The sequence below is a fragment of the Oryctolagus cuniculus genome, chromosome 7 (assembly GCF_051225735.1).
Source record: "Oryctolagus cuniculus isolate XC-2025 breed Fujian yellow rabbit chromosome 7, ASM5122573v1, whole genome shotgun sequence".
Lineage (NCBI taxonomy): Eukaryota > Metazoa > Chordata > Mammalia > Lagomorpha > Leporidae > Oryctolagus > Oryctolagus cuniculus.
Genome location: NC_142873.1, coordinates 146,424,352 through 146,449,280, shown reverse-complemented (window position 1 = coordinate 146,449,280; position 24,929 = coordinate 146,424,352). Strand labels below are relative to the sequence as shown.

The following is a 24,929-nucleotide window of genomic DNA, read 5'->3' as shown; positions in this document are numbered from 1 at the left end:
TAAATAAATAAATCTCTATATAGACCTCTCTCTCTGTCTCTGCCTCTCTATATAGCCTTTCAAATAAATAAATAAATCTTTAAAAAAAAAAAGAATAAAAGTCTGGGTTTAGGTCTTAACTCGCAGGATTTATTAAACGTGGGCATTATGGTGGCTCTGCTGCCCGGCTCAGATGGCCACTAGTGGACAGCTGAGGGACCTCAGGCACCGGTCATGGGATTTCTACAAATCTCAGGGTTTTTTTCACCTGTGCTCAGGGGAGTGTCAGGAGCAAGCAGAAGTGTGTGTGGGGACTGTGGGGACGGGTGCTACCATCCAGGGTGGGCCATTCGGGGGCTCCTCACTCGCCCAGCTGGCGTCGGAGCAGGGGACGTGGCCAGGGCTGTGTCAGCACCAGCCGCTGACTCCAGGCCCCAGGGAGTGAGCAGGGACCTGGGGATGTCACCAGAGGCCAGAGGCCTCCGATCTCATCATACTCCACCCAGGCCTTCCTCCTGCCTCCCTGCGGGGCCTCACACGGTCTTGGGGTCCAGGCAGAGTGTCCACCGCCCTCGTGGCCTCCCGTCCTGAGCCCTGAGCCCAGCACACAGGCTGGGCAGAATGCACAGCCCCGGGCCAGGTTCTCCACGCTGTGCACTGTGCCAGGCCACGTGGGGGCTGGGCGGAGGCGGACATGGGTTTGGTAAGGCATCTCCCTGATGTGTCTGAGGCAGGCGGGAGTCTTCTGGGCACAGAGTGCAGCTTCCCGTTAATGAGCTGTGAGAAGCTGGAACCGGCTACAAGGGGGAGGCTGGGCCGACTCCTTCCCAGGGGAGCCCCCAGCAGGTGGAAGCCAGGCGCCAGCCTCCTTGCTCAGGGCTTCAGAAGTAAAGCCTGGAGCGAGAGCCCAAGGTAGGGTCAGGACGTGCCGGTGGCCTCGAGCCCTGGCCGGGAGCTTCTCCCCTGCTCCTGTTCTCGGGGCCACCAAAGGCAGCAAGCCCTGGGAACATAGCACCCCCGTGGTTCCCTGCTTGCAAAGCACCTGCTAGTGTGTCCTCTTCCTGGGCCCTCTCACGGTGTCCGTGAGAGAGCCTGCGGCTCAGAGAGGGGCGAGCGCAGCCGAGCGCGTTCTGCTTGGTGGTGGTCTGCCTGGTGGTGGTGTGTCTGCTTCACGTCAGGCAGGCGGCCGTAACAGATCAACCCAGAGACCTGCACAGATTGAAATGACGGACCTCGATTTCTCACTCCTAAAGAGCCCCGGGGTCGGGGTCAGGGTGGGGGTGGGGGTGGGGCTCTGCTCCTCCCTGCCGCTCGGGGACCCAGGGTGCCAGAGGTGCCTTCACCTTCCGGTTGTGACCCCCAAGGTCAGCTTGGCTGTGGAGGACCCCACAGGTGGTTTTAATGGAGCAATCCTCCAAGTGGCATAGGTGGCTTGTGCCCCATCCCACGGGCCAGAGCTTGGTGCGGGCCCCACGGAGACACAGAGCCAGCCGCTCCAATGCTGGGGACCCTGAGCGAGCGCTCCAGTGGGGTGGTCACTTAGACATCTATGACAAGCACCCGGCGTGGTCTGAGACCCAGGGGCAAGTGCACCATGAGGCTCTGGAGTGCAGGAGGTGCCTGGATCCCCACGCTGTCCGAGCCTTCTCCGCACACCTCCCGGTCAGCCTCCAGTTCACGGGCCGCCCGCAGCCCCGCACTGCTGACACCTCCCTGCTCCCCACTGCCCTCAGCACGGGGGCCGGCCCCTGCCCCTGCATCCACCATGCTCCCAGGAGGGCTGCAGCTTGGCCAGCAGCGCTGCCTCCCCCACCCTCTCCCTCCACGCCCTGAGCTCCTCCCTCACCAACATTCATCTCAGGGTCCTTCACCTGCTGGGCCTGCCTGGAATGTGCCTCTCCCGTCCCTCCTTCCTGACCCAGACAAAGTCTCTGTGGAGGCTCCCACCAGCAGGCGTAGCGGCTCAGCAGGCGTTCTTTGAGAGCTTACTCTGCTCCTGGCACTGTAACAAAGACCTTATGGGAATGAGCTAAGACCTTATAGGAATTAGCTGCTTCGCCCCTGAGCCTGTGGGGTGAGCATCCCGTGTTACAGACAGGATCCTGGGCCTCAGAGAGACACAGGAACCTGGGTGAGGTCCCACAGCTGGTGAGTGTTGACGTCAGAGTCCAAAGCTGGGTCCCCAGGGGTTACAGCCTGGCCCTGACCACGGCCCCGGTCTCCTACCCTATTAATGGCACCTGCCACAGGGCGTCCTGATGGCTTGCGTTTGGATGGTTCACTGTGAATTTACTTTCTTTCTTTCTGAAGGCAGCTGGAGTCTGCGAGGGCAGAGGTCAGGCCCGAGCCATCCGGGTGTCTCCCCATCTCCCTCGCCATGGTGCCCACCGCCACCACGGCTGAGGTCTGGGTGGTGATCTTCCGTCAAACAAATCCTTCGCCCTCTGAGAACCACTTATCATCTGTCACAGTCCCTCCTTGCCTGCCTGTCAATTTTTGAAAGTTACCCTGAAACCACGTAGAAATGATCCGAGAGGCATGGACCGGCCTTCCCCTGCGAGATTAAGTAGGATGGCGTCTTACTGACTTGAGCCGTGCCTTCGCAGATCGACAAAAATGGATTAGCATGCATTTCTGAAAACCGTCTGCTGCCGGCATCAGGCTTCCGGCGTGTTCTCGGTCGTCCTGGCAAACCTTTGCTGCGCGTGACGAGCCCTGGTGGGGGAGGGGGAGCTGTAATTGCTCGGTCACCCGAGGGTGCTGCCTCCCGGGTTCCCAGAAATGACTTCTCCAGGAAAACCTGGAAGCGCTGCCGGGGCTCGATCTTTAGGAAATTCAACTGTGTGTTTTCTCCGAAGCGGAGCGAGCTGTCTCGGGCGTGTTGGCTGCATTAGTGAATTGCTTTGGCCCGAGCTCTAAAACAGAGCCAGTTCTCAGCCAGGAGGCACGCCCAGGGCTGCCACACGCCGGGTGGGGTGAGCAGGGCAGGGGGCTCTCCCTGCACCAACCCTGCCCCCTCCTGCTCCCGTTTTTTGCCAGATTTTATTCAAGGAGTCCTGTGCCTGTCACCTGCCAGGGGGATGTCTTCGGTCCCTTGGGCAGATACAGGCTGGCTGCTGGCTCAGAGAGGGCAAGCCTCTTGGTTGTGGTCACACAGCCTGTAAGCCACAGAGCTGAGTCCGGATGCTTTGAGAAGAAGCCTATGATTTTCCAACTAAAAAGTCAGGTCACTCGCGGGCGCCCCCTGCAGCTCATCTACATGGAAAGAAGCCAACCTCATCAGGCACCTGCTGGCGTCAGTTGCCTCTGTGACGTTCCGTTATCCCATCCCACAGAGGAGGATGTGGGGACCACACAGCTGGCCAGAGGTCACACCACTAGGAGCAGGCCACGCAGATCTGACCTGAGCCCACCTGGAGCCAGGGTCACTGCCTCGCCTGTCCTGTGCCGGGAAGTGTCTGTCCGGGCCCCTGCCCCCCAGTAGGTGAGCGAGATGCAAATGTAAAATGAGAGCGAGTAGCTTTTCAGGTAAAGGCAGGCAGTGCGCTGGCTTCTGGTAGATTCTGGAAGAGTCTGTGGACCAAAGACTTCGCTCACTGCCGGGAATGGAGCAGGCAGGTCTCTCTGGGCCGGCTGCAGAGAGCACCCTGGGCCGGCCTCTGCCCCCGCCTACTCTCAGCTCCTCCTCCTTATGCCTGCAGGTGAGCTGCGCCTATCCTTACTGGGGACCCACCATGCTCCTGGTGCTGTGCTAGGCACCAAAGAGGAATGCGGAGCGTCTCTGCCTTCCAGGGCTCCACTGTCAGACACAGACCCAGCACAGACCTTGGCTCCTGGGAGACAGCCTGGGCTCAGCCGCGGGACCCAGGATGGCATCAGGAGGACGTGTTGCCCCTTGAGGGGGTCACGGGGAGACTTCATGGAGGAGGCAGTGCGAGGCTGGGCCTGTGTTACAGGGAGGCTCCTGCAGAGGGTACCAGGCCTCCAGGAAGAGGCACCCAGCCGCTCTCAGGCGGCAGCACCTGTTCCGGGGGGGGGGGGGGGCGGCACTGCTGCAGCCACAGGTGTGAGACGTGGCCAGGCCCTGGCGTGGGGACTCTGGGACCTGCTGGAGCTGACTGTTCCCGGGAGCTGTCTGCACAGCAGCAAACCAGGAGCCCCCGGGGCAGGCGTGGAGTCCCAGCTCCCCAGTTACCCACCGAAGGAAGTCATCGTCGTCCTCTGGGCTCCCGTCTCCCCTCTGTAGAGCAGGGGTGGGAATTGTGAGGCTTAAAAGAGGGGCTGCCCGCCAGGTGCTCAGCACCCGGGCTTGGTGGCTGTCAGTCATTGCCGTGGTCATGGCCAAGGCCAGCCTTGGACAGCTGGCACGGCAGCGTGTTGCATGCTTTCAGGGCCTTGGGGTCGTCTACAAGGTGGAGGTGTGGTTGTCCCATTGTACAGATGAGGAAACTGAGGCTGCTGTAACTGGCAGATCCAAACTCGGGTCTTTGTGGCCCATTCCCTGCAGCCCAGTCAGCCCAGCAGCTGGAAGGATGCTGGCTGGGGCCTGCGCTCTGTGCCAGGCTCTCCAGGCGCTGTCCCCACATCTCTGTGTCTCGGGGGTGAATGGCGCCCTCTGATTGTCTTTCTGATATTCCTCGTTCATCATCTCATTATCTGGGCCCTGCATCTGGGCCTCTTGGCGCTGGCCCAAGCCCATGTTTGGCCATGATCAATGCATAGCTCTGTGTGGCCACAGTGTACACCCACGATGCCGCTGTGACCCTGTCACACCCCTGGGCCAGGAGGTTCTGGCCAGGCAGAGGCAGCTGGCGCTCCCCCGGGCCTGAGAGGGACAGCTTCCAGCACCCCGCTGGCCACTGAATTCTCCTTGTTCCTGGATAGGGGAACAGCTGCCCTTCCCCCAACCCCTACTCACACCCCAGCCGCCTTCCAGGGGTCTCGAAGCACAGACCCCGGTGCTCCGCCTCCCTGTGCCCCATCTGGAAGTGACCAGACCAGGACAGGGATCTGTGTGGTCAGCCTCATGTCCTTACCCTCTGCTCCTCTCCCCCTGTCTCACTGCTGATCCGAAGCCAGGAGCCAGGAGCTTCTCCCATGTGGGTGCAAGGCCCAAGGACTTGGGACATCTGCTGCTTTCCCAAGCCATAGCAGAGAGCTGGATCAGAAGTGGAGCAGCCGGGACTCAAACCAGGACTTGAACCGGCGACCATATGGGATGCTGGTGCTGCAGGTGGCAACTTTACTTGCTATGTCACAGTGCTGGCCCCTAAAATATATCTTAAAAACAGAGCTCTCTGCTGTGGCCCGGGAAGGCAGTGGAGGATGGCCCAAGTGCTTGGGCCCCCGCATCTGCATGGGAGACCAGGAGGAAGCACCTGGCTTCTTGCTTCAGATCGGCGCAGCGCTGGCTGTGGTGGCCACTTGGGGAGTGAAGCAATGGAAGGAAGACCTTTCTCTCTGTCTCTCTCTCTCTCACTGTCTATAACTCTGCCTGTCAAAAAAAAAGAAGAAAAGAAAAAAAGAAAACAGAAACATGGCTTGGAGGGCATGGTGTCACCAGCTACTTCCACACTGGTGCTGGGTAACAACAGACTATTCCACGGTGAGCAGTCCCAGCAGGGAGGGCTGGGGGGGGGCTGCAGGGGATGGCATTCGACGTCTCCAGGCTGCGCTCCTGTGGGCCATCAGCCACTGCTCTTCTCCTTGGATTTGGTTCTCTGTGCGTCAAAAGGTGGGCACCTGCGGGAGCAAGCCCCTGACCCTGCGCACGCGTCCAAGTCTCTGCTCGGATCCTGTCCAGGAATCCCACTGGCAGGTGTCATAGCTCAGCCAAAAGCCCCCGGGGGCAGCTCAGTTCCCTGCCCGCTGTGAAGCCCAAGCAAGTTACCTGGAAGAGCCCTGGCTGGCGGGACGGGGTGTTCACTGCGGAGGGGGAGGGGCAGTGGAGTCTCTGTGATCTGCCCAGACAGGGAGCAGCCTCGGGAGCCCGCCAAGCTGCAGCCCACTTGTGCTGTCTGCTGGGATGAGTGGCTGGGGGCTTGGGATTTTACTCTTCCCCCGTTGTGGCAAGAAGAGCGCCATCATCATATGAGGTTATTTTTTATGTATGCATGCATTTGAGAGGCAGACAGACAGGGAGAAGGAGAGATCTTTCATCCGCTGGTTCACTCCCCAGTTTCCTGCAATAGTCTAGGCCAGGCCAGGCTAAAGCCAGGAGCCCAGAACTGCACCTGGGTCTCCCATGTAGGTTGCAGGGACCCAAGTACCTGGGGCAGTCGCAGCAATCTGGGTTGGAAGCAGAGCTGGGACTTGATCCCAGATACTACAGGATGGGATGCGGGCGTCCCAAGCAGAGACCTGTCCCGCTGCACCACAGTGCCATGTCAGATTGCTAAAATGCCACGGTCCCTGCCCAGCTCCGTCCTGCCCTCCGTGGGGCTCACCCTTCTGCCTGCCTGGTGCAGAGGCGGCATCACTGTCCCCTGCTGGGCCGCATATGTGGTTTTCTCTGCTGGCCCTGGGCCTAGGAGTCCCGGGTGTGTCCCATTCTCTTGCCTGCTGAGTGCTGGGTGATGCCTGTCGGTTGGTCTTTGCATGGGTTCATCTGAACTCATCCCCACAGCCTCTGCAAGGGAGACCTCATCACCCCATTGCACTGAGTCCCAGAGTGGTCACGTGAGTTGTCCAGGATCACCAGCTAGGAAGGAACTCGGCTGGGACTGGAACCCACGCACTGTGCCCTGCGGAAGCTGCCTCACAGGAAGCCGCAGGCTCTTGGGTGCAGAGGGGGGTTTTGGTTCCACTTCTGCCCTGAGCCGCCGTGTGAGTTTGGAGACGCCAGCTCCGGTTGCTCCACCTGCCCCGTTTCTTCGCCGGGAGTCGTCCCGAGAAACGAGCAGTGCAGAGCCTGCTTTGTGGCACCGTCAGTGGGAGCTTGCACCCCCGGATTTCCAGGTCACACAGCACCCTCAGCTCAGGCTTCAGAGCCAACAAATGAAACAGGAGCCTTCCACACACACGTCCTGTTTTCCCACAGAGAGCCGTATCCGGCCTCATCCGGCAGCCGGCCGGGGCAGCAAAGCCTGGCGTCCACTGGGGATGGTGGAGGGAGCTGCTGGCTTCCCCAGGACCCTGGCGTCTGTGCCTGCCAGTTCTGGCTGCCACCACCCATGCTGTGTGGCCCAGAGGCCCAGAGGCCTTGTCAGGTGTTTGGTGGTCCTCGGCCTCTGCCCCGGTCACTCAGTCATTCGTCAGCCACTTGTTCTTGCCTGCCTTGTGCCCAGCCTGGGGGCAGCTGCCGGCACCGTTGTCCCCGAGCATTCCCAAGCTTGGAACAGAGGTGTTGCACACAGTGGGAGCAGGGCTGCGATGAGGGGCACTGGAGCAGGGCAGGGCAGGGCAGGGAGGCCTCCGCTTTGCTTGGAGGCCTGGGATGCCTGGGGAGAATGCTTAATGCGTGAGCGGAGGCCAGGAGGACGAGAGGCCGTTTTCACGCTGCCGTCCCGGAATTCCCGCCACGGGGCCCCTGTGATGCACAGAAACGCCTCTGACTGGGAAGTCCCAGCTCAAGGGGCCTCATGCAGCCAGGGTCCGTGCTGCTGTGTCACCGCTGGCAGGAGGCAGAGGGCAGGAGAGGGCCTGGGCACAGGAGGGAAGGGGCCGGAATTCACCCATCCCTGGGGGCACACACAGCCCTCCCCGCCTAAGCACCTCTTACAGGTCCCACTTCTCGATCCTGTTCTGTTGAGGATTCAGTTTCGCCCTCGTGAACTTGGGGCACATGATCAGACTGTAGCAGGAGGCGTCTGGGTAGAGGGGCCTGTGCCGGCAGGCAGCCTGGGTTCAGTGTGGGTGCAGCATCACAGGGCAGGGGCAGTGGGGCCGTGAGGCTGGAGGGGTTGCCAAGGCCTGGCCCGAAGCTCTGCACGCTGTGCCTGTGAGTTTGGACGTGGAGAACGGGGAGGGTGGGTGAGGGTGGGGGTGGATGGGGGTGGGTGGGTAGGGGGCTTGAGGGCTCTGAAACAGGACAGGGACATGGGCAGATCTGGTCATCTTTCCTTAATCAGCCCCTACCCAGGCATGGCTCCTAAGAAATGTCTTTCTGGGGCCGGCACTGTATCATAGTGGGCTAAGCCTCCGCCTGCAGCGCCGGCATCCCATATGGGCTCCAATTCATGTCCCAGCTGCTCCTCTTCCAATCCAGCTCTCTGCTCTAGCCTGGGAAAGCAGTAGAAGATGGCCCAAGTGCTTGGGCCCCTGCACCCCCATGGGAAACCTGGAAGATGCTCCTGGCTGCTGGCTTTGGATTGGCGCAGCTCCGGCTGATGCGGCCAACTGGGGAGTGAACCAGCAGATGGAAGACCTCTCTCTCTGTCTTTCCCTCTCTGTAACTCCACCTCTCAAATAAACAAATAAAAATCTTAAAAATATAAAAAGGAAGGGAGGAAGGAAGGAAAAAAGAGAGAGGAGGGGAGGGGAGGGAAGGGGAGAAGAGGAGAGGACAAATATCTTTCCCTCCAGAGGCTGCAGGTGGCCTTTGCCTGGAACCAGGCAGCCTCTGAGAACAACCCAGGACGCAGCCAGCAGACAAAAATGCAAGGCAAACACCGCTGCTGCAGAGGACAAAATTTAAAAAAAAATAAAATAAAAACCCAGCCCAGATAGAAAGGGAAAGGTCACCACCCCTAAAACGGCTGAGTGCAGCCAGCGCCCCGGCACCAGGGTGCTGCGTTACACAGTGTACTGCGGGGTAGCAGGCTTGTCCCTCTAATTCATCTTCCTGGAACCCGCGTGGCGGAACACTCCCATCTGCCGCAGCACTAATGGCTCCCGCACTTCATTGCTGTCCCGGGTTTGGGGGGTCAGGAACCCAGAAAGGGCACAGCAGCCCAGCTCCTCTGTGCCCAGCCAGGATCCACAGGCCCTGCGCCGGGAGGGGCTGGAGGTGGGGCTGCCCCGGCAGCCCAGTCACCAGGAAGCTGTCTCTGTGTGTCTGGAGTGAGGCCGGCTGCGGCCCACGCTCAGATGGAACATCAGTGGGACGCTTGTTTTCTTCCTGGGGCCACCCGGGGCTTCCTCACAGTATGGCTGCTGCTTCCAAGAGGCAGGAAGTAGATGCTGCCAGGTTTCCTGAGGTCTGGGCCTGGGAACCAGCCCGCCATCCGTGTGCTTCATTCTGCTGGTCCTCGGGCCCAATGGGCTGCCCAGGTTTGGGGGAGGAGCCAGGGAGGGGAGGGCTGCCCAGGGAGGGGGAGGAGCCAGGGAGGGGAGGGCTGCCCAGGGAGGGGGAGGAGCATCATTCCTGCTGGGGTCTGGAGAAACCACAGTGGCCATCTTTCTTTGGAAATGTGGTCCCTGTGTCGGTTTATTCAGAAGCTGAGAAAAATATGGGTGCTGGTCATCCTTTTGGGGCCAGCACTGTGGCGTAGCAGGTAAAGCCGTCACTTGAGTGCCGGTATCCCAAATGGGCGCCAGTTCGAGTCCCAGCTGCTCCACTTCGATCCAGCTCTCTGCTGTGGCCTGGGAAAGCAGTGGAAGATGGCCTAAGTGCCTGGGCCCCTGCACCCGTATGGGAGACCCAGAGGAAACTCCTGGCTCTTGGCTTCAGATTGGCACAGCTCTGGCCACGGTGGCCATCTGGGGAGTGAACCAGTAGATGGAAGACCTTCCTCTTCCTCTCTCTCTCTCTCTCTCTCTCTCTCTCTCTCTAACTCTGCCTTTCAAATAATAAAATTTTTTTAAAAAAATTTAAAGGCAGAGATACATAGAGAAGGAGGGTGAGCCAGCAAGAGCTTCCATCCACTGGTTCACTTCCGGAATGGCCACAACATCCAGGGCTGGGCCAGGCTGAAGCCAGGAGCTTCTTCTGGGTCTCCCACGCAGGTGCAGGAGCCCAAGGCCTTGGGCCATCTTCTACTGCTTTCCCAGGCCATAGCAGAGAGCTGGATAGAAAATGGAGCAGCCGGGACCTGAACCGGCGCCCACACGGGATGCCGGCACTGCAGGCAGAGGCTTAGCCCACTGCACCACAGCGCTGGCCCTATGTGTTGTCTCTTCACAAATCGGGGAAAGTCTCACAGAGCCCATCGATCAGCTGAAAGCAGCCATTATTGTGTGGCTCTGGGGAGACTGGTAGCGGGCCACGCCATGGGCGGTGCTTTTCCTTCTAACTTCTTTGCTGAGTTTGTGTGGCCCAGCCCGACCCACTTCCCTCTGCTAACGTAGCGTCTCGCACAGACTTCGTGAGTGGCTGAGTCGGTGACATCCGGGTGGGCAGGGGGCAACCTTCTGGGCATCATGGGGGAGGAGGAGGTTGCGGGTGCTGGGTGGGTGCCACCGTAGAAACTGACGTGCTGTTGGCAAGAAGCTGTGTGCTGGGCGGTGTGGGCACCCCGGTCACCCTGGCCAACCCTGGGCACAGCCTGGGCCATCTGCTTTGTCGGCACCAGCCTCTGGGGCTGACCTTGCCCAGGACATGGTCATCGAATATGCTGTTCAGCAGGGCACCCCTGTACCCCCTCCCCGCGCCTGGCCCACAGCACACACCTGTACCCCCTCCCTGCGCCTGGCCCACAGCACGCCCCTGTACCCCCTCCCTGCGCCTGGCCCACAGCACGCCCCTGTACCCCATCCCCGCACCTGGCCCACAGCACACACCTGTACCCCCTCCCCGCACCTGGCCCACAGCACACACCTGTACCCCCTCCCCATGCCTGGCCTGCAGCACACCCCTTACTCCCTCCCTGCGCCTGGCCTGCAGCACACCCCTTACCCCCTCCCTGCGCCTGGCCCACAGCACGCCCCTGTACCCCCTCCCCGCGCCTGGCCCACAGCACAAACCTGTACCCCCTCCCTGCGCCTACCCCACAGCACGCCCCTGTACCCCCTCCCCGCGCCTGGCCCACAGCACAAACCTGTACCCCCTCCCTGCGCCTGCCCCACAGCACGCCCCTGTACCCCCTCCCCGCGCCTGGCCCACAGCACACACCTGTACCCCCTCCCCACGCCTGGCTCGCAGCACACCCCTTACCCCCTCCCTGCGCCTGCCCCACAGCACACACCTGTACCCCTTCCCCGCGCCTGCCCCACAGCACACACCTGTACCCCCTCCCCACGCCTGGCTCGCAGCCGGGCACTGAGGATGTGAGCGAGCCTCCCCCACCTGGCGGCAGGGCCTTTTCTTCCCAGAGACTCCGGGCCCCTGGTGTGTTCCAGGCAGCGGCAGGAGGCACTGAACAGGTCCTCCCAGGGAGCTGGAGGCGGAGAGCAGTGAGGCCCCGCTGGTGAAGGCTGGGTGTGGGGGAAGGGGCAGTGCGGGAGCGTTCTGTGAACAGGGACTAGGGAGGGAGCAGGGCTCAAGGAGCAGAGTGCGGCTGAGGAGGAGGCCGGGGGCCAGGGCATGGCCGCCAGTGACCACCAGGATGTGGGCTTTTCCTCCAAGCCAGGTGGGAGCCATGGGAGGGTTTTGAGCTCATGTGACTTGCATTTTCATCGGCTTCCATGGTTGCCCAAGCCAGAGGCCCGAGGAAGTGCTGCGGGCGCCCTCTGGGCAGGAGGAGGTTAGCTGTGGCATCCTGGGAGCTCGGGAGAGGGTGTGGGCACTGGCCGTGCCCAGATGCCCATGGGAGCTTGCTTGGCAGAGGAGCCGCACGTGCCGCGGTGTGGGGAGGCCATGGATCTGGCTTCATTAGGAAGACAGCTCAGTTGGTAGCATACAGGAGGAGAGGGGAACAGTCCTGGAGGCGGGTGCACATCCTGGTCAGGCACGGTTATGGCCCTGGCAGCGGAACCGGCGGGGCCCCACAGACCCTGTGGAGGGGCCGCCCGGAGCTAGGCACTTCTGCTTACTGTGTTCAGCCCACACGCACCCAGCTCCCTCCCATCCACCACTCTGACCTGCCTGCAGGAGGCCTGGTGTCATCCCCATTACACAAATGTGTATACTGAGGCGCTGAAAGGTGCTGACTTGCCCCAGCTGACAGCAGTACGTGATGGAGTCAAGACTTGAATTTGCGTCTCCCCGACACCAAAGCCAGCCTCTCTCTGAACCCCCGTGTGAGGCTGCCTTGGAAAGGCTTTCTTCAGGAGCCGGGGGTCAGAGCAGCAGAGTGGGCGCATCCCCCACCTCCCAAAGACAGGGGCCGAGAGAGTCTCCCACACCCGGCCGCCCTCCCCGCCCCCTGGCCAGGCTGCTGTTCCGGGAGAGTGAGGGTAAGAACCACGGACCGGACCGATGTGTGGAGCACACAGGCCTGCCAGGCGGGTGCGGGCGGGTTTATCAGGTGTGTTTCCGCCAGGTGTGTAGATGAGACTGACCCGGCTCAGGAGCCTGCAACGGCCCCCCAGGGCCCCAGCCCAGGGTCTCAACTTCGTTTTCCCAATGAGGACTTTGATGTTTACAGCAGCTGTGTTGTTGGTCTGCGCTGAGATGTGAACCCGGGGCCTTCTCCTCCCTGGGTCTGCATTCCACCCTGGCACCCAGCCCAGCCCCATTGGCTCCTTGCCTAGCAGCCATGGGCCTGTTTACGGACAGGGCTGCGGAGCTGCCCCAAGGCAGCCGAGGGGGCAGATGGGGTGAATTCCAGGGAGGCCCTCCGCCCCTGCCCAGCCTGGCCGCTCGGTAACCTCTGGCCCAAATGGAAGGCTCTTCCCTAAGTGCCTTGCTGGCCTGCAGCCCAGCACCATGCTAGGTGGGGGCAGGGACGGGAGTGCAACCCAGACAAGGATCCAGGAGCCGTGCCAGGGCCTTGCCAGCAAATCTCTTAGCAAGCTGTCCCCAGAGACGGCCAGTCACAAGGAGCGGGGCCTAGGGGCAGGGGGCCCCACGGGGTGAAAACAACCGGCAGCCCAGGGCCAGAGTCAGAAACTGGATCCCGTGGCCACCTCCCTGACCTTACACAGCCTGGGAGCGGTCAGTGCGGGTGGGGTGGGGTGGGGTGGGGTGGGAGTCCGATCCCAGGTTGTTTTCCCAGAGAACCCAGCCGCACGTGTCCAGTGCAAAGCCCGTTGTGTCTGGCTCCGAGCAGGGCTGGTGCTCCCTCGGTCTCATCCCGGTGCCTTGTCTAAGAGATAAACGGGTGAGGCAGCAGGATCTCGAAGACTCGGCCAGGCCCTAAAAGCGTCCCCCTGCAGAGCCACGGTGTGCACTCCCAGCCGGCACCCAGGAGCCTGGGCTTGGCTCGGCCTCGCTGTGCCCTGGCCTGAGGCGTGGGCAGGAAAAGGATGCTCCCAGCAGCCTTGCTCAGCCCCGACACCCTCAGGGAAGGATCCACGCCACTTTGGGGCTTGCTTCCTCTCAATCCTGAAGCCTGGCAGGGGCTGGCTTTCTGGAAATTCACTGGAGCCCAAGGACAGAGCCCTGGGTTCCGCAGCCCCACCCCCTCCCCCGGGGCCCACGCTGCCGCCCTGTAGGGAAATCTGTAACTTCAGCCTCCTCTCCTCCAGCTGTGCCCCCTCCCTCCCAGCCGCCCGCCCGTTCTTCCCCAGGCCCTGCCCTCTGTCAGACCTTGCCTGGCCCAGAGAGTAGGGAAGTGTCTCAGTGTCTCTGCGGCAAGGTCAGTGCCGCCAAGGGCGGCTGGGGAAGCGCTAATTAAGGAGGCAAGATGCTGACCCGCAGAGCCTGCACCCGGATTCAGGTGGGGTCAGCATGTGCCAGGACACCCTGGAGCTTCTGCCAGGGCCTGCGGGCTGGTGACACCGCGCTCTCAGCCCCTGCAGCCGGGGCGCTGAAGCCGCCATCACCATCATCTCAGTACTGCGTCTGCACCTCCACCCCTGCAGGCTCGGCCAGGCACTGCTTGAAGCAAGGGGTTCCTTCTATTTAAGATTTCTTTCTTTATTTATTTGAAAGGCAGAATTACTGGGGGAAGAGAGAGATCTTCCATCCACTGGTTCACTCTCTACCTGCAAAAGCCAGGTGCCTGGTCTCCCACATCCTTGGGTTGTCCTCTGCTGCTTTCCCAGGTGCATTAGCAGGGAGCTGCATTGGAAGTGGAGCAGCTGGGACTCAAACCGCTGCTCACGTGGGATGCTGGCATGGCAGGTGGCGGCTTAACCCACTGGGCCACAACACCAACCCCCAAAATATCTTTTTTTTTTTTTTTTTTTTTTTTTTTTTTTTTTTTTTGACAGGCAGAGTGGACAGTGAGAGAGAGACACAGAGAGAAAGGTCTTCCTTTGCCGTTGGTTCACCCTCCAATGGCCGCCGCGGCCGGCGAACCGCGCTGATCCGATGGCAGGAGCCAGGAGCCAGGTGCTTTTCCTGGTCTCCCATGGGGTGCAGGGCCCAAGCACCTGGGCCATCCTCCACTGCACTCCCTGGCCACAGCAGAGGGCTGGCCTGGAAGAGGGGCAACCGGGACAGAATCCGGCGCCCCGACCGGGACTAGAACCCGGTGTGCCGGCGCCGCTAGGCGGAGGATTAGCCTAGTGAGCCGCGGCGCCGGCCCAAAATATCTTTTTTAAAATTTACGTCTGTATTAAACATGTACAGCCATTTTCCTTGTTGTTACTTCCTAAATGCATCCATCCTGACACCTGTTGTAGAGCATTTATGTTACGTTAGGTGTTACAAGTCACATAGAGAGGATTTAGAGAGCCTGGGTTACCTGCAGATACGCTGCCGTTTCATGTAAGGGACTTGGCCCAGCCATAGATTTGGGTATCTGTGCAGAGTTCTGGAACCAGTCCCTCCGAGGAATGGTCCCTCTGGTAGCTCTGTAGGGGGAGGCGGTCACCTCTTCCCAGAAGCCCTCCAGAAGGCACCGGCTGTATCTCTGTGTCCCTTCCCTCTTCCTCCACAGTTCTCTAGGCTCCAAGCTCTGGCTGTGCGAGGCGAGGGCTTCCTCACCACCCTCCTGCCTCGTTCGGGTGGGGAGAGCTGTTGTTTGCTGCTACTCCCAGGTCAAGCAGGTGCAGGGGCAGAGGCTGGGCCTCTTAGCTCTTTGTCCTAGAAGGCAGTGACCATGACATTTTTGGATTGTGCACTTTAATAGTATGTTTGCCCAAGCTTTTTTATTTCAGTGGGAATAAGGTTAAACCCATGAACTGGGGAAGCGAGCGCACCTGCAGTGCCAGTGCTCAGGGGTGACCGCTGGACCACACCCGTTAGACGCAGTCTGCGCACTCACACTGCATGGCAAGGGTTTTTAAGATTTACTGATTTGAGAGTCAGAGTCACAGAAAGAGAAGGAGAGGCAGTCAGAGAGAGAGAGAGAGAGAGAGAGAGAGAGATCTCCCATCTGCTGGTTCTCTCCCCAGGTGGCCACAATGGCTGGGGCTAGGCAAGGCGGAAGCCAGGAGCCTGGAACTTCATCCTGGTCTCCCATGTGGGTGGTACTTGGGCCATCTTCTGCGGCTCTTCCCAGGCCATTAGCAGGGAGCTGGACTGGAAGTGGAGCAGCTGGGACTTGAACCAGCGCCCATATAGGATGTGCCAGTACTGCAGGTGGCAGCTTTACCACTACACCACAAGCCTGACCTTCGTGGTGGCATTTAAGAGGTGAATGACACTGCTTTTTTCTTTGCAGCCTGTTTTTTTCTTACTTTTTCCTTTCTGTCTCTAAGTAGAATTGGAACATTTTTCCCCAGACTTTCTCCATTATCCATGAGACTGCAATATGGATCTTCCTGGAGACATAGCTATGAACATCTTTGTTTTGTCTCAGAATCAAAGTCAGAGGACTTGCATGTCTGGTGGGATTTTTGTAGGCACTTCAGAGAAAAGTGGGGTGCTTGGCTGGTCCCCTGACCCACAGGAGAGTGAACCAAGGCCTGGGGTGGCTCCGCCTGGGACCTGGGTCTCTCCCCATCCCTACGCCGCTGGCCGTGTCTTTGCAGCCCTCTGGGTCCCAGCCTCACCTTTGCTGGCAGTGTTGGAGCGCCCTGGATCAGGCATGGGGTGCGTGCTTTGCCCAGAGCCTGCTCGGGCACTTTGGGGGCTGGTTGAGATGGGGGTGGAGAGGCCAGGAGTGACCTGGGTGCCACCTTGGAGTCTCTGTGCCTGCAGGAGGCCTCAGCGGGGCGACCATCATAGACTCCCTGGACACCCTCTACCTCATGGAGCTGAAGGAGGAGTTCCAGGAGGCCAAGGCCTGGGTTGAAGACAGTTTCCACCTGAACGTGGTGAGTCCAAGACCCTCTGGGTGTCAAGGCCAAAAGCGGCCCAAGAGGTCAGTGCCGGCTGCCCCTGAGAACCCTGGAACCCAGAGACACAGAGGCTGTCGCCTCAGGCTGCATGCACGTTGCATGGTCCATGCTTCATCCCCTCCCTTAACGCCAGCCTTGACGTGGGGACACCCCCGCCCGGCCTCTTCCCCGGGAGGGAAGACCCCACCGCTGTCCCTTCCCTCCCTTGGGGTCAGCCGCCTCTCCGGGGCACACTGCCCACCCCTGGGCAGCCTGTCGTACACAGCTAGGCTGGGTGGGGTAGGCTGGGGGGTTGGGCTTGGCCCCTCAGGGCTACCCCAGCCTGGAGCCCCACTGCACTGCATGTGTGGGGTGGGGGGCATCCAGCTACAGGTTCACCCGCAGGGCTGTCTAGGCTTCACCACACAGGTGTCTCTGGTCAAGGACAAGGCCTCCAGGATGAGCCCTAGAGGTCTGAGCTCCTTGTGGATTTGGGAGACAGGTGGGAGGGGAGCCAGGCTGTGTCCAGACGTGCTGCGGGGCTCCACCAGTGCCAGGCCGCGGCAGGAGTGAGGCACTTGCCCCTTCGCAAGGCCAGTGCACCAGCACAGGCTGCGTGCAGACACGAGCTGGGGCATCTGCAAGCTTCCATGGGGCCAAGGCCCTCTGGAGTCCTGGCTCGAACCCCCCCAGCCTTGGTGTCCTCCGCTCCAAGACGGGAGCAGTGACAGCAGTGCCAAAGGCATGGGCCGAGCTGCGATTGAAGACAGCAGAGGGTTTAAAGGCCATGTATAACACTGTGAAGTCTGATACGGCTGTAGCTTGGAGTTGCCATCATGGTCATGGTCACCTGGAGTGTCCCAAGGCTGGTCGGGGCCTCTGGTGACCTGGGAGGTGGGGGCAGGGAACTTAGAATCCTCCCACCCATTCCCTCCTTCTTCACTGAATTGGAGGAAGCAGAGGCAGGAGGAGGAAGGAGCAGCCTCATGAATCCCCACCCGCACCCCGCTGCCTCTAGACAGGAAGTGGGCATCAGGCAGCTTCCCAGGGGCCTGGAGCACCTGGGGACACTCAGGCGGGCTGGTGCAGGGTGGTGAGTGTCCCCGGAGGAAGGCAAGGTGGAGTCGCTCCTCCGCCTCTCTGAACCTTGGCTCTCATCTGGAGAATGGCAGTGAGCCTGGCAACCCGCCGGACCGCTGCGAGGGTGGCTTTGTCAGTGGACTCCTCTCCCAGACCGAGGGCGCTGGCGCTGGTTGCCAGTCGTGAGAGCTGTCAGACAGCAGGTGCCCCACGCGGAGCCCTGCCCTCTGCAGCAACCGCGGGACCCCGCTCTGGCAGCCACTGCACCTGCACCACCCGTGGCTTGCAGCTGCCCTGCACAGAGGTGGTAAACACAGGCAGGGGGAGGCCAGAGAGCATGCCTGAAGCCACATTAGGGGTGCCGTGGGGTTAGCCCTTCGCACCCTGATTTTCAATCTCAGCTGAAGAAAGAGAGATGATGAAGGCAGATGTCGGTGTGCCCCTTGGACCCTGGAACTGAGGCCCGACACACTGCAGGTCATTGCACACGAATCTGCCTGGCACCTCTGTCCAGCCCTGGGCCTGCCCCGTCTGCCTCTCAGCCTCATTCTAGAACCTTCTGCTGGTCTGTCACCCCCGGGGGGGGGGGCTCAGTATCCCACAGGGACACCCCCAAGAAGAGCAGGAAGCCCAACGGGAGGAGAATTTTCCTCCCCTCGGGCTAAGCCTCAGCCCAAGCTCCAGCGCCTTGGACAGCAGCCAGGCGTAACCTTGCTCCGATGGCCGCGGGCAAGGGCTGGGGAAGGAAGCCAAGCCCAGTGTTTATTTGGAACCTTTTAAGTGTTCAGTGGCGGCCGCCGCCTGGCAGCTTCCGATCCTGCTTAGCTTGTGCTGTGAAAACTGAGCATTGCCCGGCCCCTGAGGCAAGCCCTGTGCCTGGTGCAGGTGTGTATGTGGGGGGGTGCAGCTGGGGGAAGACAGTGTTTCGGAGCCCCACGGGCATCTCACATGTGTCCCCCTGTGCACCCCCTGCTGTGTGTCCTGCAGAGCGGAGAAGCATCCCTGTTTGAGGTGAACATCCGCTACATCGGAGGACTGCTCTCCGCCTTCTACCTGACAGGGGAAGAGGTGAGTGCTGGGAAGAGCTCTGGGGAGCATCCAGTCCCCACGGGACAGCGGAGGCCCACAGCGAGCAAGGGACGGCCTGGGACCCCATGGCTCCCTGCTCCCTCAAGAGCCCGTTTGCCAAGTTCCACCTGCAGACTCCTCATCCTCCTCTCTGCTGCCTCTGTTTGCTGTCAGGCAAACACAACTGCTGCACAGTTAGTAAGCTCCCCAGAGCCCACGATGGATCTGCTCATCGGCCACTCCAATCAAACTCCACGGTCACCCTGCCCTGTCCTCCAGGCCAGCCCCAGCCACGTCTCCGCTCCAGGCCTCAAAGGGGACTGCAGGGGAAATGGGGCAGCCACTGCTGGTCAGGCACTGTAGGTCCTAGGCCATGTTCCTGGCAGTGGAGTCAGCTTCCGGGAGGGGCAGAGAAGTGCGGCTGTGAGAGCAGGTGCATGGGGGGGTGGTCTGCACCTCACTACCCCCAGTGCTCACCTGCCTGTGACCTGGAGCGCATCCCCTCTTCCGTCGCTGGTCTGGTGCTTTCCTTGTCTGCTGCCCTTGGCTCCCTGTACCCAGAGGCCAATAATTCCACCTGCCCCCAACCTGGGGCTCATGGAGGTGAGGCAGGCACCAGGAAGGCGCCTCTCCTCTCTGCCACTGTTGTCTGGGAAGTCATTTCCACTTCTCTCAGTGGTGCAGGCAGTGGGCCGAAGTCAGGGCTGGGAGGCCACAGGCTGGGGGCCACCGGCTGGTGCCTTCTCTCTCAGTGGCCGTGGCCTCCCTGCATCCATGGAGCACGCTGTCCTCAGCACGGATTACTGCCTGTACCATTTTGTCCCCAGTAACCTGCAGGTGGGAGCCCTTGGCTTTGAGCCACCTGAAGCCTGAATTTCATATGAAAACCCTAGGAGAGGGAAATGACCGGAGGAGCAGAGGAGAGGTGTCCGTGGCCTTAGTGGCGTCTGCCAGCCTCCTGGGTGGTGGGGAGGAGAGGGGGCAGCTCGTGGCTCACAGAGGTTGGTGTGGGGTTGGCAACGCAGGAAGGAGCCGCCCCCCCCCCCCCCCGAGGGCGTCTGCGACTCTGAACTCCCTTCAAGGTCTTGACCATTAGGGACCATCAGCCGGACCTTCAGGACTGCACGGGAGCCCCTGGGACTTAGGGACACTCGGGAGGCTCAGGGAGGGGCCCACGTGGCTGAAGTCTGTCCGTGCAGCCCCTGCCCTCCACCTGCAGCCCTCCCTGGCCTCTCCCTGCCCCACCCTCATTGTGGCCGCAGGCCTGGTGTGCACACTCCCACCGGGTCCTCAGCAGCCCCCTCGTGTGGCCACTGTCCCACTCGCAGGTAACAACGCTGAGACTTAGAAGACGGGACTCTGGGGCTGTGCTAACTCTGGCTCCTGACCCCTGGGGCCTCTCTGTGTGTGCTGGGGTCCACCCTGGCCCTGTGGATTCAGCCACACTCTCGGTGCCTGTGGAGGGGGGTCTCCGCTCTCTACTGTGTGCAGCACAACTGTCGCCGGAGGCCCCGCCCCTCCCCTGGACCGAGCCCTTTCCTGCCCCTGCGGGCAGCTGCAGGAGAATCCCAGGACTCCAGCCGCACTAGCGGGGCTGGCACAGCACTTCACAGTTTGTAGGGTGCATTCACTTGCACACAGGCCTCGTTTGATTTCTTTCTTTCTTTTTTTTTTTTTTTAAGATTTATTTGAAAGGAAGAGTTACAGAAAGGCAGAAGCAGAGAGAGAGGGGTCTTCCATCTGCTGGTTTACTGTCCTTTCCCCCACCCCAAAATGGCCTCAACAGCTGGAGCTGGGCCAATCCAAAGCCAGGAGCCAGGAACTTCTTCTGGGTCTCCTACTTGAGTGCCAAGGCCCAGGCACGTGGGCCATCTTCCACTGCTTCCCCAGGCCACAGCAGAGAGCTGGATCGGAAGTGGAGCAGCCGGGTCTTGAACCGGCGCCCATATGGGAGGCCAGCACTGCAGATGGCATCTTTACCAGCTATACCACAGCACCAGCACCCCCCCCCCGCCCCGCTTGATTTCTATAAAACCATGTGAAGCAGCGGGGCACATGCTACCGTATGTGCCATTGTGCAGCTGGGGAAACTGAGGCTCGGAGACTACACAGCTTGCCCAAGCTCCTACAGTTGCTGAGAGGGAACATGAGAACCAGGCTCCTGCCAGGGCCTTCTCCACGCTCCAGCACGGCCTTCTTGCTGCCCCCTCTCACCGCGGTCTGGGGCCGTGGCCACGGAGGCCGTGTCACTGTGCGGGAGAGCCACTGACAAGCTCCAGGGCCCTGGGCAAGGTGCTCCTCTGAGGCTCAGCTTCTCGTCCCGCAGTGGGCCAGCCTCTGCCCCGCAGGCTGTGGCAAGAGCCGAAGGTTGTGTGGACGACACCTGGCGTCTCCTCACTGCCAGGGTGGCCGGGGGACGGCCGCTCTGTTCCAGGGTGAGCGCTGCTGTCCACGTGTCCCACAGCAGCCGCCCTGAGGTGGGGGAGACCTGGGGTGCCGCTGGCAGCGGGGCCTGCTCCGAGGCTGCAGCCTCCCAGCTCGGCTGCACCGCGTTCATGTGCTCTCCGCAGGCAGCTGCTCGGGTGTGAAATGATCTCTGAGCCTCACGTGAGACAAGGCCCTTTGAGGCTCTGAGCCAGTGGCCTGCAAACCTGGCTGCCTGGGCCCCCGAGGGCACGTCCTGCGTACTTCTGGGGGGACAGAAGCTTTGAATAGGATTCCAGACCAGTTCCTGCGGGGTTCTTTGAAAGGCCGGTCCACTGGTTCATACCCACCCCCACCCCCAGTGCCCACAAAGCCTGGGCTGGCCGGAGGCCAAATCTGGGAGCTGGAATGCAGGTCTCCCCCCCCCCGGGTTTCAGGAACCCAACCACTTGAGCCACCACTGCTGCCGTCTCCAGCCGGAAGCTGGAGTCAGGAGCCGGGTCTGGGCATCAAACCCAGGTATTCTGATGCAGGGCGCAGGCATCTTACCCAGCACCTTAGCTGCTAGACTGACCGCCCGCTTCTACAACAGGTCCCATGTGGCTTGGCCTTGCCCACTTTGGCACGTACTATCCAACACTGGACCCTGTCATCGTCCCTGGCCTGTGGCTGCCAGCCCCCAGAGGCCTCCAGTCCACATCCCAGGCTGAAGTGTTCTGAACCTCCTGCCCCACTGCATTCACAACAGATGGCCATTGTTGGGGGGGGACAGACGGGGGCCTTGCTCTGCTGCCCCTCAGGAGTTCAACAAACTGGGCCCCGCTCAAGCTCCGGAAGTGGAAAGAAAAGTGTGGTCCCACTGGAACACTCCCTCCGGGGCCTGCATGAGCACGGCTCATGGTGGTGGCTCTTGGCCCCTGCCACCCGTGGGACACCCAGAGGGACTTCTAGGCTCCTGGCTGCAGCCTGACCCAGCCCTGGCTGTTGCAGGCATTTGGGGACTGAACCAGAAGATGGAAGATCACCCTTGCTCTCTCCCCTTCTTGCTCTGCCTTTCAAAAAAATGCTTTTTCAAAAGGAATCTGCTGGGAATTGGTTCCAGGACTCCACTACCCCTGCAATACACACACACACACACACACACACACACACATATACACACCCCTACAGTAACCAGACCCCATGGATGCTCATGTCCCTTTTGGAAAACGACATAGGAAGATTTATACACCTGCACACGTGGTCCTGTGCATGAAATCATCTCTGGGTGACGTACGACATCTAAAGCCAATGTAAAGGCCGCACGAGGAGTCATCGCATGGATCAGCTGGGGAATGCGACACTGGAAAGTCTGTACCCGCTCCGCACAGAGACGGCCTCTGGGTTTGATGCCCAGACCCTCTGCTTTAAAGTTTTGTCAGCCTTGCGTTGGACTCCTGAGATTTGTAGCCTGTGGGCACCGAGAGAGAATCCAAGGAAAGTGAAGTTACCCACGGCGCCCGCCCTATGGAGGCCCCGTGGGCCTTGTGCTGCACTGGCTTGTGGCCGTGGACTTGGGAAGAAGCTGGGGCTCCCTGTTGTGGAAGGCTTGTCTCCTCGGGCACAAACCCTCGCTGTGCTGTTAAACTCTCTCCTCGGGCAGCCTCACGGCGGCGGCGTGGTCTCCACCGTGGGAACGAGCCGCGCGTGAGCCATCAGCGTAGTTCAGCCTTTTCCTGTCCACAGCACCCTGATTGATGTATATCTCCTTCAGATCGGTCGCTCCAGGGAGTCGGAGGCTTGGACGGGTGCCCTGAGGCCGTCCCCTCGTGGCTCCCTGGCTGGTGGTTTAGGCTGAGCCCTTCCTCCTCTGCCTCTGATGGGGGCAGAGGGCAGTGAGAAAGTCAAAGGGGGGAGGCCTTTCTCCTGCTGTCCCCTGGAGAAGCAGTGGTTTCTGGATCCTGGGCACTGGGGTAGCCTTGGCTCCCTCTCCACTTCCAGACTCATCTCAGTGGCACTGCTCCTTCCCCACATTTCTTTTTTTAAAGATTTATTTGAAAGGGAGAGACAGATCTTCCGTCCACTGATTCACTTCCCAAATGGTGGTAACGGCTGGGGCTGGGCCAGGCCAAAGCCAGAAACCAGGAGCTTCTTCCAGGTCTCCCACGTGGGTGCAGGGGCCAAAGGACTTGGGCCATCTTCCACTACTTTCCCAGGCCATAGCAGAGAGCTGGATCAGAAATGGAACAGCCAGAACTCGAACTGGCCCCCATATGAGATTCCGGCACCACAAACAGCAGCTTAACCCGCTATGCCACAGCGCCGACCCCATACTCGGCTTCTGGCACTCTGGCCCGCCCCAGGGTGGACAGCACTGACCGTTGGAGATCCGCCCCATCTCAGCCAAGTCTTCCTCTGGGTTTGGAGGGAACGCCCCAACATGTGCCCATACACACACGTTCCCAGTGCTCACCTAACCCAGTACAGCCACTGAGCCCTGGTCATCGTCTGGACACCAGGGTGTCCATCCTTTCCCCGAAGTCCGTACCTCCCAGCAACCCGTGAGGAGGCCCATGTCAGCCTTGTTTTACAGATAAAGGAGCTGAGGCTCCCCTAAGGCCACGGAGCCACGCAGCCAACTAACTGCAGGACACAGCACCGCCTTCCCCCACCCCCCAGATCTGCAGCCTTGATGGCTTTGTCCTGGGAGTGTTCCTGTCCCAGCCGGCCTGGAATCTCAGTGCCCTTGACCCTTGCATTACAGGTGTTCAGAGTAAAGGCCATCCAGCTGGGCGAGAAGCTCCTGCCAGCCTTCAAGACCCCTACGGGAATCCCAAAGAGCTCCGTCAACTTCAAAAGGTAGGACCTCAGCCCCTCCCCACCAGGGGTCCAGCTGTGGGACCTGTCTGGAGGGGACCTGGTAGGGAGTCCCGGGGGCAGGTGGTAGATAAGCCCAGGAGGCCCATGTTTGTCAAACCCATCCTGTTACAGATGTGGAAACTGAGGCACAGGAGAGGAAGAACCCTCCCTTGGGAAGCACAGCAAGTCTGGGGCACAGTGAGGACCTGCTTGGCCAAGGACTCTCCCAGACAGGTGTTTGTCCCCACGCCTGGATCTCAGGGTTTAGGCCACGCAGACCTGGTGGTCTGTCCTGGGTGGGAAAGGCACCTGCCCCTCACCAACACTGCACAGCGCTGAGGGCCCTCCCAGCCCCGCACCCTACTCCCTCCGTCCCCAGCTCAGGTTCGGGAGAGCAGGCACAGCCTTCCCTCCCCTACGAGCGGGAACCCAAAGTTGGTGGGCGGGGAGCGGGGGCATCTCGGGAGCCCGGCTGTTCCTGGGACAGGAAGTCTGCGTCCCTGTGTCACGTGGGAGACAGAGAAGGTACACGGCTGTGGTGCTGAGTGGCCGGGAGCTCTCTGGGGCCGTGCTGAGGCCCCTCCGGCAGCCCCGGGCCTGGGAGGAGGGAAGCCATAGCATTCACATTGCCCTGGGCTCACCGTCCACCTCCTGGATTGAGTGCTTCTCAGTGGGCTCTGACCTCATGGGCGCTCCAGCCAGCTGCCTGGGAGGGGGTGGGGCAGGGGTCTTCGCACGTCAGCCTCGGTGGCAGTGGGTGCTTGTCGTGCCCCGCACCGTCACCTCCCGCCCTGTTCTGTGGGAAGGCAGCATTCCTGGGTATGGCCTCATCCTCCGTGCCTGCCGGGCTCAGAGCCGGGCCCGTGGGCCTCTGCTCAGATGCCTGCCCCATGGATGCTGGCCCCAGTGGGAGTTGGCCAGGTGTTGTGGTGCAGGGACACAGCCTGTCCCTCTGCGTGCTTCTCCCGAGGCCTGGGATGGCAGCACCTCCGGGTGTCTGTCCCGGGGCCCTCGGACCACACTGCTGATCAGACGCGGCTCCTGGCCCTGCTGGGGAAGGGAGTGTGTTTATTCTAGGCTGTTTGTGGCTGGGTACATATGTAAGCATGTGCGGATCTCCTGGCAGCAGCGCCCTTTCATTTTTGAGATAAGAGAGTCTGCTGCTAAAAAGGCCTCCTCCTCCTGCTGGGGACAGCAGCCAGGGACGTCCAGGGCTGTGGGGCTGTGGAGTCCACTCCTCGGAGAGGGCCTGCTGCTGGGAGCTGGACCGCATGCAGCAGCCCCACGCCGGCCAGGCTTGCTGTGGGCAGCTCCGGGAGGAAGGGTGAGAGGTTGGGCCCCACAAGTGGGGAAGGTGACCAGGTCTGCCCCAGCACTGCGAGGCGGGGCGGTGGGCAAGGCAGGGCCAGCCG

The 24,929-nt window shown here is 61.0% G+C and overlaps 1 protein-coding gene across 2 annotated transcripts in view; it reads left to right on the top strand.

Moving 5' to 3' along the window:
- MAN1C1 (mannosidase alpha class 1C member 1) overlaps positions 1-24,929 on the top strand; it is a 140,767-nt gene that overhangs the window by 95,145 nt on the left and 20,693 nt on the right. For both annotated transcript variants that reach the window (XM_008265652.5, XM_089301336.1), the window contains exons 3-5: positions 15,989-16,104; positions 18,175-18,255; positions 23,423-23,517. In XM_008265652.5, coding sequence (XP_008263874.5) covers positions 15,989-16,104; positions 18,175-18,255; positions 23,423-23,517 — 292 coding nt within the window. The remainder of the gene's footprint in view (positions 1-15,988; positions 16,105-18,174; positions 18,256-23,422; positions 23,518-24,929) is intronic.